This window comes from Mus caroli, chromosome 1 (genome assembly GCF_900094665.2).
Source record: "Mus caroli chromosome 1, CAROLI_EIJ_v1.1, whole genome shotgun sequence".
Lineage (NCBI taxonomy): Eukaryota > Metazoa > Chordata > Mammalia > Rodentia > Muridae > Mus > Mus caroli.
In genome coordinates this window covers 179,576,721-179,595,136 of record NC_034570.1, presented here as the reverse complement: position 1 = coordinate 179,595,136, position 18,416 = coordinate 179,576,721, and the positions used below count along the sequence as shown (strand labels likewise).

The 18,416-nt window shown below is 48.2% G+C and overlaps 1 protein-coding gene across 3 annotated transcripts in view; it reads right to left on the bottom strand.

Moving 5' to 3' along the window:
* Positions 1–18,416, bottom strand: part of Ptpn14 (protein tyrosine phosphatase non-receptor type 14) — a 149,223-nt gene that overhangs the window by 85,978 nt on the left and 44,829 nt on the right. Inside the window, exons 1-2 of one of the 3 annotated variants that reach the window (XM_029477888.1) lie at positions 16,091–16,283; positions 3,221–3,533 (exon numbers count right to left, since the gene is read on the bottom strand). In XM_029477888.1, coding sequence (XP_029333748.1) covers positions 3,221–3,394 — 174 coding nt within the window. In that variant the 5' untranslated portion in view covers positions 3,395–3,533; positions 16,091–16,283. Of the gene's footprint in view, positions 1–3,220; positions 3,534–4,623; positions 4,706–16,090; positions 16,284–18,416 lie in introns of those variants that run through there. The other 2 variants (XM_029477889.1, XM_029477885.1) reach the window with 2 other exon arrangements.

Here is an 18,416-nt window from a genome sequence, read left to right as displayed (position 1 = left end):
CGCCAACAGATTAATGTCAGTCAAACCACACACCTGCCGGTAATGTGAACTCACCTTCCTTTGATGGAAATGTATGTCAAGTCCTCATGTCTCTAAAACCCTTACACATTTTGAAAATAGACAACTATGGAAGATTAATTAATTAGCAAGTATGACAAACAGCTTCGGTGAAATATGAATTTGCAAAAAAAGAGAGACATTAAACTGGGCACCAGGAACCCACAAAACACAAAGCTACAGTTTGAGGGAAAAACCCTGTGTTTATCCCCTCCTACTTCCAACTTTGTGCAGAAGACCTTCCCATTGGAGGCATCCGCAGAGCTTGCTCTATTCTTCTCTAACTCAGAGGAGCTGAATTAGAAAGGGAAGGGTCTTGCTGCCAATGTTATCTGCCACAGGATAAAAGTGGGAGACCTGAAGAGAAAGTGATTTGCTCGGAGGTGACAAACTCGTTGAGAGCAAGTCAGCACAAAGCCATCGTGAAAGCTGAACCCCATCTTAGCAGTGAGCTGTCAATCACACAACAATGCACACTTGACGGGAGCCCCTTTATCCTAGCTGAAGAGGTAGTTGTAGGATCATGGGGGGTTGCCCTTTGACCTTTTGCTGGTCAGGAGAGGATGCCTTCACACACACACCCAACACAGCATGGGTAGCTGCTCTCTGCTCTTGACTTCCTCCTCTGTAAATCCAGCCCCTGTTCTACCTGAATGCCTAATCAGCCTTCAGGGCCAGATTTAAATATAAAGGCCACTCGAATGCCTGTGTGTGTTTCTGTGTTTGTGTGCACACACATGCATATGTGTGTATGTGCCCACAGGCCATGCACAGACACACACAGGCCATGCACACACACACACAGGCCATGCACACACACACACACACACACACACACACACACACGCGCGCGCGCGCGCGCGCGCACAAAGATGTGATCACACACAAGCAGTGTGTGTGTGTGTGTAGGCCAGAGGCTAACCTATCACAGTGTCTCCAAGAGCCTTGCTCTTGAAAGAGTCTCTCCCCAAATCCGTAGTCCAGCTTCAGCTAGACTGCTGGGGACACGCCCATCTGTATCTCTATCCCAGGCTGGTTTACAGGCACATGCTGACCTTTTATGTGAGTGCTGGAGACCTGAAGTCAGATCTTCACCTCCGTGCAGCAAGCTCTTCACACACTGAGTCTTCTGTCTAGCATTCTACTCTTTCAGCCAGGCTTTTTTAACCCACGGTCTATAGGAGTCTGTGTACCCACTAAGGGCAGGCACCATGGTGGCCCTACTCTGTGATTTGTGTTAGTGAAGGTGGCATTCAGTCTTTACCTGGCACCTGGTGAGATGCTGGAACCTCTTGCTCCCAAGTGTCCCTCAAGTCCTAAGGGAGTCACGCAATATTAAAGACATTCAAGTGTGAGCAATAATGAATTACGGGACACAGTGCCCTATACTTCCAGACAGAATGACTTCAGATGGGCAACAGGGCTTCAGAGTAAGCTAGCTTCACCATTCCCTCTACCCAGAGCAGGACACAGAGGCCCTGATAGCTGCTGTCATTTCTCCACAGCCACTCAGCAAATAAGCTCCAGAATCCTAATCAAAACCAAATCCAAGATAACAAATCTACCTAGCTATTGACCTGCATATTATAATGTCCCTAATGCATATGCATGACCTGTTAACGTAACGTAACTTGGAATGCTCAAAAATCACTTCACTACCTTTCCAATGATATATAATTTTTACATGAATTTACATATGTTTAAATATGTATACCCCAAGATGCCACCACCAAGCAAAGGACGGGCAGCTACCTGCCATCAGCAAGGGTGGGCCTTTTCTTGGGCTGAGGCTCTACTCATGTTCTGTGAGGACAGCTTCTGGCTGTGCAGGGAAATGAATGAGCATAGAGCACACCCTAACACTGAAGCCAGAGTCTAAACACAAAAAGCAGCCAGAACAGAGGTCCCAGAGAACAACAGGCACCCTATGAAGAAACATAAGGAGAAGGGTTGGAACCCGGGAGTGGAGAGACACCATCCGCCTCTTCTAGTCTGGAAATACTGTCACCTGGACCCCAGTGAGAGCCCAGGGGTCTAGGTGATTCCTGATGCTCAGGTATGTCTGAATCTCAGGGTAGGCTACGATTCACCTAGGGCTGCCCACCAGCCCACATGTGATGTGGCCATCAAGATTCAAAATGCACAAGTGTAGGCCCCTTACAAAAGATTCTGGTCCTGAATGCCTGGAAGCTGAAAACAGTGAGCTTCCCTTTCGACATCAGCAGCACACAGCACACAGCACCAAGTTCCTTCTAAAGGTGACCTGTCAGGTATGGTGGTGCATGGCTGTGATCCTGGCTGGGAGGTCTGCCTGGGTCCCACAGTGAAACCCTGTCTCAGATAACCAGACAACACAAACGAATGGCATGCACGAAGCCCAAAGGAACAAATGCCTGTCTTAACAGCTCTCCGCGGTGCTGTGAAGACAGCTACGGCAGTAAGTGCTTTCCATTCAAGCAGAGGACTGTGAGATCGATTCCCAGAACCCACACAAACGCCCCAGGAGTCCCAGGGCTTGCGAGTTCAGGAGCAAAGAGTAGACAATTCAGTGAGCCCCAGACTTAGTGAGAGACTGACTCAAAGGATGTGGACCGCACTCCTGAGGGTGACACCCAAGGTTGTCCTCCAGCTTCTGCGGTCACACAAATGCATGTGTGATATTAAAGAATATTTTTAAAAAAAAATGCTTTCTCAACATCTCTGGGTGCCTCTCACTTTAAGTGTTATTTGCTCCTCTTCTTTCTGAGGGGGAAATAGAGAAACAAACAAAGGCAGCTGCAGCCATCCGGAATGTGGGCGGCTTCTCCTTGTGACGCAGCCATAAAACCTGAATGCCAACTGCCCACTCAACTGTTTTAAACAAGAATTAAAAACCAGCTTTGGTAGGGAGAGTCTCTCATTCTTGCTTCCCCCCAAAACCTCACAAGGGAAACAAGAGGAAGCCCACTTCCACACCTAGCTGTAGGCCTTTCTAAGCGCAAAATTGGTCTCCAGAGATGCTGGAACTTCCCCGGGCCACACCCACCCTAAGAAAAGCAGGTTCTTTTAAACACACGCTTAGGCTGAAAACACAGCAGGTGCCAACACGTTAAGCAGATAGCTGGTTCCTCTGAAGAGTCCACTCCCTGTCCACACAACAGGCAGGGATGCGCGCTCAACTCACCTCCCTCAGCTCCAGCCTCTGGGCCACGGCCTCCAGGCACTCTTGCCCCGTGCTTTCCACCGACAGCGTGCACTCGATGACATTGCTGTCCAGCAGGCGGATCCGGGTAACAAAGCAGTTCTTGCTCAGGACGTTGTAGCGCCGAGTCCTGCGGAGCTTCAAGCCGAAAGGCATGGCTGTGCAGCCCGGGGACGCCGCCCCCTTCTCCTGGCACAGGCACCCCTGAGATGGCCTTAGTAGTTTTCTGTCGGCGTGGTCACACTAAGGTATGTGGATAAAGATGTCCATGCCCACCAGGCTCTCTGCAGGACAGCTGTGGAGGAAACAGAGAGTCTGATCATGCACTCTGCATGGGGAGCTGTCAGTGGTGCACTACACCACACAACACACACACACACACACACAGATGGAGAATCTCCCGGGTGTCTTGTTGGAGGCTGTGCATCGCACCCTCTCATCAGGGTGACATTGGAGCAGACTCAGGAAGCAGAACTGCTTAGCAGGAGGAAACCCATCCGATACACAGCATCTCCAAGACTCCAGGGCACCCAGTAACTCACTCCCACTTCCCACTTGCACCACCATCCTCTCTCTGCGTGAGGAGCGGCACCTGGGAGAGCTTGAACTGCTCAGAATACTCCCTCGCTTTACTTCATGAGGAACCACATGTGCTTTGGTACTGAGGGAGGGCTGGCGAGATGGCTCAGTGGGAAAGGTGCTTGAGTTCAATCCCCAGTGCCCACATAGCCAAAGGAGAGAGCTGACTCCCTCCCGAGAGCTGCCCTCTAACCTCCACATGCATGCCCTGCCATACGCATGAGCACATGGACGCAGATACGATAAATAAATGTGCGCAGTAGAAAATGACTGTACAGGTGAAAAGCAACGTGGTGACCCTGAAACCTCAATCAAATAAAACCTTCATCTTGCTTCTGCCCTACAACACTGTTTCACAGCCATGTTTACCTTTCAATACTTACTTTGAAGCCATTTACTTAAACGGATGATGCAAAGGGTAGCTTACGTTTGACACAGACACTTTCTACTCCTTAATTTACAATACAGAATCCTCACTGCCACCTTTATTTTGGTGCCGAGGATCAAACCCAGGGCCTTGCTCCATCTAAGCACGCTTTCTCCCTGTGAGCTATATCCCTAGTCCCTAAGGCATGTACGTTCTTTAGTGTACTTCAAAATCCTCCTCTGTAAACCCTTTTCTCCACAAATATTTAGACAGCTGTGTGGAACCACCCAAATGTGGTTCCGTCCCTTTACAGATGACTCGGTGCAAAAGTCCTGTCACCCATTACAGATCAGTTAACCCACCAGTAATGAGAGTGACGCTCTGACATCCCGCCAATGTGGCAAACACAAGCATCACACACCAAGCGAAGCAGCTTTACCGGTCCACCCTGAGCCAGCGGGGTTCTGGTCGAGGGTTCAGGGGGCGCAGGAAATGTCTTTCAGAAAAGTCAGCAGCATGCAGTGAGCTTTTCCATCCAGCTGCCTGCTCCCACTGGGCTCAGAGAACGACCAGGCTGACGACCAGGCTGACGACTGTGTTAACTCAGGCAGGTGCATGCAGGCTTAAGCCCTTCATCCATCCTGATGGAGCAGCACTACCCCTGAGCTTCACTGACTCCTGAATGGGCAAATATGAGCCAGTGGCACCTGCAGGAATCGTTTGACGGTTAAATGAGCTGTCTGTGATATTTATATGCCGCTCCCTGCCAGAACCCCAGGCCTCCTGAAGGTTGTCAGGGTATAACCCTACAACACACCAAAACACACTCCCAGCCTCGCTCGGTAGGCTTTGATACTTGCCCTCGGCACATTCCTGAGCACAGCAGGTACATGTTTTATGGTAGCTTAAAATACATATGGCTAGAAATGCTGGCTTGGTAAAATAGATTAACATTTCTAAACCACTTTATGTTGGCAGAGTATTCTGTTTACTTCCAAGCCACACCAGTCTGATTTCCTGATAGGGACAGAAAATATGGAAGGACCCACCCAAAGAGCGGGGGGGTGGAGAAGATGGGACACCAGAATATCCTTAAGTGTTTACTGATGAATTCCCTCTACTTACTGAAGCACAGGACAGGCAGGCTAAGATTCAATGCCTACATTAAGAAAGCCTCAAACAGACAGAAATGTTTGCTCTGTAGACACCAGCTGCATTTCTCTTCCTGGGCCAGGCACTTTACATTCGGGTGTGTCTCCCTTAAACACCTATGAAAGAATGTGGCTGGCTTGGTATCCCAGCAAAAACAATCTCTCTGCATACTCTCCAGCATGACACAATGCAGATGGTGAAGTAACCCCAGCCGAGTGTGTGGATAACCGCAGTTCTTAGGAGGGACAGAATGCGCACACAGCAAATACTGTCAGTCCAGCAGTCATTATCCCTGGCTCCTGGTGACGAGGGACAGAACTCTACATCTTTCAAACCACTTTTCAACTGCCTTGTGGATGGATGACCTCCGAAACAGCCTCTGGACACGTCTATAGTCAAAGCTAACGAACAACCTGACATCATGGACCCTAGAAAATGTCTTTTTCAGTTTTTTTTTTAATGATTCTGATCTTTGATTTGCAAGATAAGGTCTCAATTAGTCTGAGCCTTCTTCAGCAAGTCAACAACTAAAAACAAGTGCCAGATGGGAGGCTGCCTCCCAGGCCGAAAGTAGAGAGATTAGGAAAAATATAAAGTGATGCGCTGGGGCTGAAGAGATGGCTCAGAGGTTAAGCGCACTGGCTGCTCTTCCAGAGGACCTAGGTTTAATTCCTAGCACCCACGTGGCAGCCGACAACTCTAACCTCCATTTCCAGGGAATCTGACGCCCTCACACCAATGCACATAAAATAAAATTAAGTAAGTTACTTTTTTTTTTTTTTTTTTTTTGGTTTTTCGAGACAGGGTTTCTCTGTATAGTCCTGGCTGTCCTGGAACTCACTTTGTAGACCAGGCTGGCCTCGAACTCAGAAATCCGCCTGCTTCTGCCTCCCAAGTGCTGGGATTAAAGGCGTGCGCCACCACGCCCGGCTCAGTAAGTTACTTTTTAAAAATGGTAAACAAGAAAAAAAAAAAGGTAATGTTTTTGTTGCTCCTGATTAAATCCAGTGTGACCCACGGTGGGGGTGGGGAGACCCAGGAAAGATAGGAGGCAATTAGGGGAATCTGAAATAAAAAAGAGAAATGGCAGAATACTTGTAAATCATGGTGAGCTTTCTTGTGTTTAGCGTTCATGTGTGCGCATGCATGGATGTCCGCTTACTCTGAAGGTCAGAGGGCAACGTCAAGCGCCTTCCTCAGACGCTCTCTGCCGTACTGTTTGTTTGAGACAAGTTTTCTCACTGACTATGGCGCTCAGGGTTGCTTAAGGCCAGCAAGCCCAAGGATCCTCCCGAGGGGCCATGATCTGCTCACCTGGGCCTGGGCATTAGACCTGAAGGCAAGCCCTTCCCCGAACCATCTCCTCAGCCTCAGCTCATCATGACTTCCGAGGATAGGATTGCGGTCATGGAGGAGAGAGGCGCTCCGAGACATCAGGAGCTCTATTAAGAGTAAAAATGTCAGGATGTGGGCTAGAGAAATGTCTCGGCAGTTAGCAGCACTGCCTGCTCTTGCAGATGAGCAGGGTTCAGTTCCCAGCACTCACTTACTGGATAATACAGCTGTAACTATAACTACAGTCCCGGAGGCAGTCGATGCCCTCTTCCAGTCTCTGTGGGCACTGTAGACACATGGTACACAGACATGCATGAAGCCAAAACTCACGTACATATAAAATAAGGGGGGGGGTGAAACTCTTAAATATCATAATGCCTGTGTTTTTCTTTAAGATTTATGTATTTATTGATATGAGTACACTGTAACTGCCTTCAGACACACCAAAAAAGGATATTAGATCTCATTACAGATGGTTGTGAGCCACCATGTGGTTCCTGGGAATTGAACTCAGGACCTCTGGAAGAGCCGTCAGTGATCTTAACCGCTGAGCCATCTCTCCTGCCCACCTGTGATTTTTAAATTGTATGCATGTGTGTATGTATATACGTATACACAGAGCAGATACATGGTGTACACACATGGGCACATATACATGGATTCAGAGCTGGAACACTGTGGACAGCAGTTAGGTGTGAGCGACGGCAGGCAGACGCTATCAATGCTCTGCTTCTCCGAGAACCTCAATACTTTCACTACAAAAAGAAGGCAGAGAAAAGGCTCTGCTCCGTGAAGATGATATATTCATGCCTCAGGCTTTCTGGTTTGATAAGGGTTGGGGTTCTCATCTGAGCTTATTTACGGAACTAATCAGCACAATTTGACCGAACCCCAGCCGCCCAAAGCCAGAAATAGATTTCGTGCTCTCGCTCTCTCTCTCTCTTCCACACACATCGTTCACCTCAATGAAAAGCTCATAACACCCACTCCTAGCAGTGTGGAGCCACAGAGCCGTGCTTCTAGAAGGAATTGCAGGTGATCCTGACCAAACCTAGTCTAGGTGTGACACCTGGATGGTCCCAAGTGACCCGACACTGTAATGACATGTAAGAGAGCTTGAGCCCCACTCTGTGCTAGTGTTTTATGGTAGTGAACGAGCCTCGATTCTTTAGCTCTTGAGGAAACATCACTTCCATCCCAAAGCCTGGCTCCCGCGCCTTGCCCAGCTTCCCCGGATGGCTCTCTGGGGCTTCATGATAGTTGCTTTATCACATGGAAACATAAACCCAGAACTGAAGGCCACATGCAAAGACCTGTGTCTATGACACTTTCAATTTCCCTAATAAAACTGTTTCAAAAAATATAATGAAATACAGAGAGGGGGAAATGAAGAAAGAAAAAGAAAAAAAAAACCCAACATTGAGGCTCCGTCTCAGCACACTCAGAAAGGAAGTCATTAGGAAAGCAAGCAAATCAGACCAGTGGTTCTCAACCTGTGGGTCTCTACCCCTCCGGCAACGCTCTATCTCCAAAAATATTTACATTGCAACTCATACCAGCTGCAAAAGTGCAGATATGACATAACAACAAAATAATTTTATGATTGGGGGTCACCACAACGTGAGGAACTGTACTGAAGAGTCATAGCATTAGGACGGCCGAAAACCACTGGGCTATATAGCAAGGACTCAGTGTGCGAGAGTGCTTGCTGTATTGTAAACCCAGGAGGGCCACATACACACTCAAGAAAGGAGGAGTAACACACGGGTGAAGTGACAGAAGGGACCCTAGCACAGTGGCAATGGGAACATACACTGATTTGGACACTCTAGTGGTCAGTGTGGAAGTTTCTGTAAGGAACTAACAATAGATTGATCCTCCATAAGATGCAGCTGTATCTATATCATTCCTGGGTATTTATTTGGCCTGAGAGCGCTAAGGTGACACCGTTAAGGTGACGCATCACAGAGACTCTTGCACATCAGTGTTTACAGCAGTGCTAGCTATTCACTACAGCTGAGTTATGGGGCTGACCGGGGTGTCCAACATCAGATAACGCAAATGAAACATCTTCTCAGCCGTGAAGAAGAACAAAGTGATACTGTCAGTAGGGAAATGAAGGCAACTGGAGATAATCACACAGACAGAAAACTATGTGCTCACAGGGCAGGAGATGGGGGTGGGGGGTGGGAGCTGCCAAGCTGCTGGGGGAGGGGGAACAAAGGGGGCTCAGGAAAGTGGGGAGAGAATCTGCTCAAAGCACAGCGCACACCTGCATGAAAATGGCCTTTTGTAACCTACCACAAAGGCACTGAAATGTGCTCTAAGAAAGAGAGGCAAGATCAGAGTGCTCACACTATTTAAATGGTTTAAGAAAATAGGGACTATCTTTATCTCATTGAAAGTAACGTTTTAACTAATGTATTTATTTTTAAGAATACAGTGGGGACTGAGGAGGTGGCTCTGTGGGCAAAGGGTTTGCCACACAGGCATGAGGATCTGAGTTAAAATCAGCAGAACCCATGCAAAGCCGGGCACGGTAGTGCCCATCTGTCAAAGCCTAACTATGAGATGGGAGGTGGGACAGGAATATCCTTAGACACTCTCGGGCATCGAGTCTGGCACATGCAGTTGGGCAGTGAGCCTGGCACATGCTGTGCTGAACCACAGAGTCCTTGTCCCCAAACAAGGTGAAAGGCAGAGCCAATAGCTGAGACTGTCCTATTCACACTAGTGTGTACATATGCAAACCTTCACTAATATGCATGAACACGCACACACATACACACACGCATGCACCCACATGCATGAACACACATTCACACATATGCCAGCATGCATACCTGCACACATACACACACACACACGAGTGTACATGCTCATACACACATCCACATGCATGCTCCTGCATACATACACACATACACACACACACCACATGCACACACATGCATGAACACACATTCACACACATGCCAGCATGCACACCTGCACACATACACACACACACACACACACACACACGAGTGTGCATACTCATACATACATCCACATGCATGCTCCTGCACACATACACACATACACACACACACCACATGCACACACATGTGCATGCAAATTGAAGTTAACTATTTAAACTCTGGGTTCCTGGGGATAATGAGCAGTCAATGCCAAGTTCATCCATTCTTTAAAAACCACACCATTATGGCACAGATATCACCAGTGGAGTAGAGAAACTGTACACTACAGACTCAGAGCCAGTGTAGGGGAGTTCTGCACTCTCTGCTCAATTTTGCTGGGAACCAAAAAACTACTTTAAAAACTAAAATCACTTAAGAAAAGGGAAGTTTTCATAGGTGCATGAAATGGTCCCGCAGTTAAGAGCACACTGCCCTCGCAAAGGACCTGAGTTCAGTTCCCGTCACCTGCACTGGGCAGCTAAATGCTTGAAACTCCAGCTCTAGGGGATCTGATGCCTTCTGTTCCCCAGAGACACACGCTGTGCTCACACTCACAAACCCACACACACACATAAGTAAAAATGAGGAAGGAGTCAGACATAGGTGGCTCTCTGTTCAGTCTGAGGCCAGCCTGAGCAGGAGGCTCTCTCTTAAGTTCGAGACCATCCAAATCTGCATGTTCACTAACTTTCAGGCCATCCAGGGCTACACAGTGAGACTCAAAACATCACTTTAGTTAGTTATGATCCCAGATACTATCCAGTACCCTGCTGCAGGCTCTGGTGGGGCTCAAGATACCACGGCAACTTTTTTTTTTTTTTACTTAATAATCACAGTAAAAGTAACAGGGCTAGCTCCTAATTTCTTCCAAGGCAAGCAGTAATTTATGTCATAACACTCTGATAAGCTCTTGCACTCCTCGGAGCATCCCTGAAAAGGCAGGACTGATAAAACGGGGCATTCAACACAAAGAAAGAGGAAGAAGCCTGTGTCCGTGAAGCCACCGCAAACTGAGCTGGAGAGGCAGCACAAGCCTGGGACCACAGCACTTGGGAGGATCAGAGCTGGAGACAAGCCTGCTGTACATCATGAGTTCATAGCCAGCGTGGGCTAATAACTAGACTCTATCTCAAAGAGTCAGGGAAAAGAGGAACGGAAGGGAGGGGAGAGAAGAAAAAAGAACCGAAGGGGAAAAGAAAAAGACATTCATAGTGGGCGCTGCTGCAGGAGGCTACTGGTTGGTCTGAGCTATGGATGAGTTCCCAAGGAGCCAGGACTTGCCTCAGCCCCCAGGCCTGGGTTCAATATCAACTCTCAATAATATCAATATCAATAAAGGCACTTAGAAAGCCACTATTCAGTGGGTTGCACAAGATCCCTCCAGGCTCCTCTCACAGTATGCTAGGTTCACATACAGACACACACAGAGAGACACACACACAGCCTCATAGTTGTAGTTTGCACATAGGTAATTTACTACCTTAACAGCCATGTAGAGAAAGTCCTTTCAAGTGAGAAGAAAGTGTCAAAGTTTAACAGGATGTAAGCTGAGCCCTGCCCGCCACCCCCTGCCACCCAGCACCAATATCTTGTTATCCCATGACCTCAGGCATAAGTGGCTTTTTAAGAGCCATCCTGAGTTGGGGGGGAAGATGACTCTCGGACAGACAGACACACACACACACACACACACACACACACACATGCACTTTAGTCAGGAGCATGGGCACAGAATCTAGTGTTCCCAGTGGTCCTTATGTTCCAGAAGGAAACCCACGGTCAAGAACTTTGGGCTTTAAGCTTACAACACAGCAAAGTCTTCTCTCAAGAACTCCACTCCACCCTTGGACTCCTGAAGGGAAAGATGTGTGTGAGACTCAGGGTTGAGGTCTACCATCAAGTGTAGCTCTGCACACAGCAGGAGCCCAGAGGGCAAAGGGTTGCATGCTCAGACGCAGGAGCCTGTATTGTGGTTCTATGACCTGCCCGTGGAAGGAATTTGGCACCTATGGGTCTGACTTTGGGCCTCTCAGAGAGGTCCCTGATGTGAAGAGCAGAAGGGGTTAATTTGGCTCATTGGCACTTTGGGGGAAAGACAAGATAGGGCTCATGTTTCCAAAAGGAATTGCCCTCCACTCAAACCTTGCCTTCCCGGCTTTTGTACGGCTTTTATACGGTCCTTCTTACTGAGGGTGAGGACCCCACAGAGAGAGAGATGACACACTTCACACACGTTCCACAGCCATTCGTTAGGGTATTGCTCTGTAAATACACTTTCCAGACTTTTAAAGCACAGGATACAGAGGGAGAGAGCACCAAGAGGCTTCAGAGTGGACTCAATCCTCTTCCCAGGAGCCCATTACTCTCCTAAAAGCTCCAAGATGGAAGCCTCTGCTACCGACTCTAATCTACGGTTTCCAGATTGCCACAGTCTTGTTTTTAACAATAATAAAGCTTTTACCAAAAGCCCTTCAAAGTTTCACACACACACACACACATACACACACACACAAACACACACACAAACACACACACACACAAACACACACACAAACACACACAAACACACACACACACAAACACACACACACACACAAACACACACAAACACACACACACACACAAACACACACACACACAAACACACACAAACACACACACACACACAAACAAACACACACACACACACACTCTCTCTCTACAAAAACAGCTTTCTGACCCTACACTTGGTTGATCACATGAATCCTTACACAGGGCAGTAAGTAGAGAGAACTCCATAGTGTCGACCAGATACAGCTTCGCTGAATGGGCAGCCAAGTCTTTAGGGAAATCAAAGAGAAAATAAAACCCAAGCCTTACACATGAGCACAGTTTCTTTTCATTTCCCATACTATGGGATACACACCTTTCCTCCCCAGCCCTGCCCTGCCCTGCCCTGCCCTGCCCTGCCCTGCCCCACTCCCGTAAGCCTGAGTTCTGAAGTCACTAAGAGATGCTAACGGCTGGGTGTTTACCAATAGCCTCTGGAACTTCTCCAGCATTCCACAGTCTTAAGACTCCCAAGCAGACTTCACAGAACTATGCAACCGTGATGGGGTGAGAGAACAGACTGACCCGACTCCTGTGTGTTCACCCTGTGTACAAACCTGTGGGGATACGGCTTGACTGTCACACACTCCCGTCATGTTCCCTAGGGGAAGTCGCTGTAGGAAGTAGACAGAGCACTGAGAGGGAATTCAGCAGTCCTCTCTCATCACACTTTAAGGAACAGCTGATAGAACGGGCTTGGTTTGTTGAGAACCTCTATCTTCTGTGTACTTTAATACAATGGCGTCTCACTGTGTTTTCTTGGGCTCCTGGGGAGTTAGAATAATGAATGTTTGAATTTCATGGGACTCGAAACCAGTCACTTTTAAGAAAACCTTTTTTGTAAGGTCTAAAACTCAAGTTCTTCGGTTGCTAAAGAAAACACCCGTGGCATCAAAGGATTTTAAGATTCCAGCTCCTTCCAAATATTCAACGGAAAGATGAGAATTTGTCCACAAACAGTTTCCAGCTTTCCTGTGTAGTGGTGGCCATGTAAATGACCTTACAAGACTTTTCTCAAGCCAAGTTTGAAAGAAGAGAAAGGTGACCTGCTGTACTGTGCTGACACATTGAGGGGAAGTGGAGGGGACATAGTGGTGGGGGGACACAGTTGGGAGAGACACAGTGGGAAGGGGACAATGGTGGGGGAACACTGTGGTTGGGGGACACTTTGGTGGGAGGATACAGTGGGGGGGACACGGGGGGATACAGAGGGGGACATAGTGGGGGAGACACTGGGGACACAGTGGGGGAGACACAATTAGGGAGAACACAATGGGAGAGACACGGGGGGATACAGTGGAGGAACAGTAGAGGGCCATGACTGCCAATTTCTTGTATGAGAAGTAGGCTACACAGCAGCCTTCTTAGAAAAGACCAAGACCAAGAGAGGAGCCGCAGAGTCCCTTGCACAGCAGGTGTTATAAAGCCCTGTGTCCAAGGAAGTCAAACCTTACCTGCACCTCACTTCCTAGCTTTACAGAGCCCCAGTGTTCTCCGCTTCATTTCCCAGCAAGGTTCCCTGTGGTTTCTCAAGAGACTATGGCAGACTCACACACCACAGGAATTCAAATCTCAAGGAAGGTGATAAATCACAGAAACAAACACTCCAAGTACAGAAAGCAGCCTCCAAAACTGCCCCACAGCAAACAAGACAATCCCGTGCCACCTGGATGACACACACTGTGACCACATCATGGGAGGCGCACGACACCAAGGCACACCGGTGGCATCATAAGTTCGAGGCCAGCCTGTGTGATGATACACAAGGAGACCCTCTCTCAAACACATTAACAATATCCGTCCGTCGAGATATCTCTGAGAGAAGGCAGGAAACAGATACAATTAAAGAAGTTCCATCCTTGGTGGCTAAAGTAACACGACAAGGCTCCTGAGAGGCAGAGGAGCCTCCACTGTCCAGAGCTGCTTCCCCTCGGGATGGGTTCATCTTCTACCTTCTCACACTCAGAAGCAAACCAGCTCAGGAAACATTGGGGAAATGTGGTTTCCAGCTTGGAAGAAGCAGAGACCCATGGGAGAACAAACAGCTTTAGGAGCCCCCCAAGTAGCCATAGCACTCTGTCACCCTGCTTTCAATAATTATCTACCACCTTCAAGTGGCTAGACATACAACTTCACTCTTCACTTATCTGAACTCTTAGGGTGTCCAAAATGCCCCTTAGATAAAATAAGAATCTAGAATTTGGTTTAAAAAAAAAATCACACGGTAAAACCAGGCATGGTAGTACATATCTGTAATTCCAACACCCTATGCTGAGGCAGGAGGATGCCAAATAAGTTCAAGGCTAGCCTGAGGTACATGATGAAACCCGTCTCTAGAAGTTAGTGAGCGAGTGGGTGGATGACAGGTAAACAGTTAAAATTGTGGCAAAGGAGATCGGTGGGTGCCCAAATGAAGGAATACTGCCCATAAGTCCACAGCTGTCAAAGTACGGGAAAATATGGTATGTCAAGGGTCACGCCATTCTCTGGAATTTTTCCTATGTCTACATTTTTCCATAGTAAAAGGATGGAAGTTTTTTTTTTTAAAAAAAAAAACAAAGGAGCCCAGCATTTTCCTTCCAACATAAACTTTCTCTTTGCCCTTCCTTCCAAAATAAAATTTAAGTCAAGCATAGTGACACACACTTGTAACCCCAGTGCTCCAGAGGCTGAGGCAGGGGGATTGTGAGCTTGTTGCCAATCAGGACCACACAAGATGTCTTTGTCTCAAACAACAAACAAGTAAACAGCAATGCCTTCAGTTGGGTAGATCAAGCTGACAGTATTTATCTGTATTTATCTCATTTTAAAACACAGCGCAGAGACTGATGAGGAAGCTCTGTGGGTAAGGTGCGTGCCACCGCCAAGTCCAGTGACCTGAGTTCCCGCAGACCAATGCAAGAGAGAGCCTGACTCCCAACGAACGAGCTGTCAACTGAGCACCACATAGGAGCTGCAGCATGCCCCCCCACACACACATACACACACAAGAGGATAACATTTAAAATATAGCGGGGACACTGTCTGAACAGACACCAGCACATAGGACAGAGCATGGTGTCGGTTTCACACTTGTGGCAGGGCACCTGATCCTCTTATATTTCTCAAAAAAAAAAAAAAAATCTCTCTATTCCTGCCAAGATGGGTGGGTGCCCTAGGGCCCCAGCATCCTTTGTTGAGAGAAGGATGAAGATCTGCAGTTTTTCTACTTCAATCTTGGCTATTGTGTGTGCTACAGTACGGATACTGAAACGCCCCAGCTAATGACAGCTGGAACCCAGAATGGGGGATCCCCAGAAGTGCCAAGATGGGTGGGTGCCCTAGGGCCCCAGCATCCTTTGTTGAGAGAAGGATGAAGATCTGCAGTTTTTCTACTTCAATCCTGGCTATTGTGTGTGCTACAGTACGGATACTGAAACGCCCCAGCTAATGACAGCTGGAACCCAGAATGGGGGATCCCCAGAAGTATCAGAATGCAGAGCAGGTAGTAACGAGCAATCCCTAGTTACAGAGCAGATCAACAGGAGGAGCCCTCTGCAGCGATGCAACTTACAGACTGGGCAAGGACAGCAGAGCGGTGCAAGGATCTGCTTCTGATTACCCAGGGACTCGGGATCCACAAGCTCAGAACCCAGAGCTCTCTCTGACCTGGTGTCAGAGTTACACCTCGAGTCTGTAGAGAGGGAGCTGAAGCTGGGACAGGACATACAAACAAGAGCAAGCACCCATATTCCAGGAACGCAAGACACCGTCCACCACCTAGTCTTGCTCATTCAGCAGTGAACACTGTGGAGAGGGACCCTACAGCTGGGCCCCTGGAACAGCCCTGGGTCTCCATCAGGAGCGCCCATCCCAACTCTAGCATCTTACCTAGATGGCGTTCCGTCTACTGTACCTCTCTGCTGAAGGCTGGGAAAATCCAAGCAAGTCACCAGAACTTCCTTCAAAACTGACTTCAAAGGCACCATCACTGAAGCCACTGGAGAGCTTCACCAGCCTGGGCACACTGAGAAAGCAAGGGACCTTGCCTGAAGGCGACACATCTACCCAGCCTCTGGAGGCTTGTGGTAAAGGGACAGATGCACAGGCAGTGGGCAGGCAGGCTCTTGGTGAAAGGCAGGGCCCCTGACCTCCCGCAGCAGTTTTCCACACCTCCCTTTCCTTCCTGCCCTGGGCTCAACTCCCTCCCTGACCCAGAGCTCTCTTACTTCCTATCCAAACTCCAGTGGATGGCCAGGCTGTTCTACCAACTCTCTCTCTCTCTCTCTCTCTCTCTCTCTCTCTCTCTCTCTCTCTCTCTCTCTCTCTGGGTCTGACTGCTTCATGAGCTCACTTAAGGAAGTCATTTGTACACACAAAGCTACCTAGGGGCTCCCTCCCTCCCTGCATTTCTTACACAGGGATACTTGTGCATGCCACACACACTTGTCACAATCGCAGACTAGGAAGAACAGGCTAGGGATTCCTTATCATTCAGGTTTCCGATTTTCAGATCATTTTTAAATATGTGCATGTACAGACTTAAATATTTTGGAAGGAGACCTAATCATAAACATAAAACTAATTTGTTTCATATATACCTTCTCTCTTTAGCCTAAAACTAAAATACAATATATTTAATGATTTTCTGCAAGAGGGGCTGGGGAAACAGCTTAGTAGGTAACGTGCTTGCCGAAAAAGCATAAAGACCTGATGTTGATCCCACAACTCACACGAAAAGCTAGGGGTGTGGTTACATGCCTGTAATAGCAGCACTGGAGGGGGTGTGGTTACATGCCTGTAGTAGCAGCACTGGAGGGCAGAGACAAGAGGACCTAACTGGCAAGCCTGAGGTCCCAGTGAAAGGCCCTGTCTCAAAAACAAGCTAGGTGGCTCCTGAGGGAACACATCTGAGGCTGACTGCTGGCCTCCACACACATGTATAGCACATGTACACACATACACATGCATATGCACACACATGTGGATATGCACCCACCCATGCACACGTGCATGCATTCAGGGATGCAGCCAAGCTTTGTATAGAACTCCCACCATTTATTTAACATTTGCACTAAGGGACTTTTGGATTCTGGAACCATTACCAGTTTCACACTAGGGATGTTAAGCTTGTATGTCAGCTCCTAGCAGCAAACACGACCACTGTATATGACCATTGTTATTGCTATTATTTCAATGTGTACTGCAGGAAACACACAGCCTGCTGAGTACAACTGAGCTACTTTTGGCAAGCCAACAGTTATGAGACAGAAACATCTCTTACATTAACGGGTTTATCAGAAGGGAGCAAAATTAGCAAGTACAGATTCTGAGGAGCCCATCTTGCGACAAGTTGGGTTTCAGATCAGACCTGGGATGGCTCATCAAGTAGGTTCTGAAATGTTATGCCACAGTCCCTGCCCCAGAGGCAAGAGGCTGAATCACGGGGGGAAAAATGCAAACAGGTATAAACTGGTGTCAGCTGTTAGACTCTGTGCAATTCCCTCTGATGTAACCCGCTGTCAATCAGCGGGGTAAACAGAGATGCTGCACACGCATGCACCATGGCCCTGTCACTGCTGTCCCCTTTTCTGTCACACGATGCACACCACTGCAGTAGAAACATGGGACAACCTGTGTTCTATACCATTCTCAGCAACACCACAGAGGAAGCAAACCTGCCTGCCACCCTTTGCAGCGGTAGCTGGAATGCTCTAAAGAACCTGGGAGCATTCCATTTCTGTAACCAGGGACGACCGCAAAAGGCTGACTGTTCGTCTGTCCGGACCAGTGCAGGGTAAGCCTGGACCCCTGCAGGTAAGAAGTTATGTGGGTCCACTGGTCTGACACCTCTGTCATTGCTGTGCGTGAGTGCACAGAACAAAAGGGCAAAGGTAAGCCAGGCGTGGTGGCGCACACCTTTAATCCCAGCAGGCGGATTTCTGAGTTCAAGGCCAGCCTGGTCTACAGAGTGAGTTCCAGGACAGCCAGGGCTACACAGAGAAACCCTGTCTCGAAAAATCAAAAAAAAAAAAAAGAGGGCAAAGGTCAATGACTTCAGTTTTGAAGTGGAGCTGTTTAACACTGAACACTTAGATGCGCAAAACTTCTGAGCTGGGCAGGCCGCGCAATAAGGTGCTTGGTGCATAAGCATGAGGACATGAGTTTGACAAGCCCTGGCACCCCCATGAAGGCGAGCCAGCACAGACACACCCAC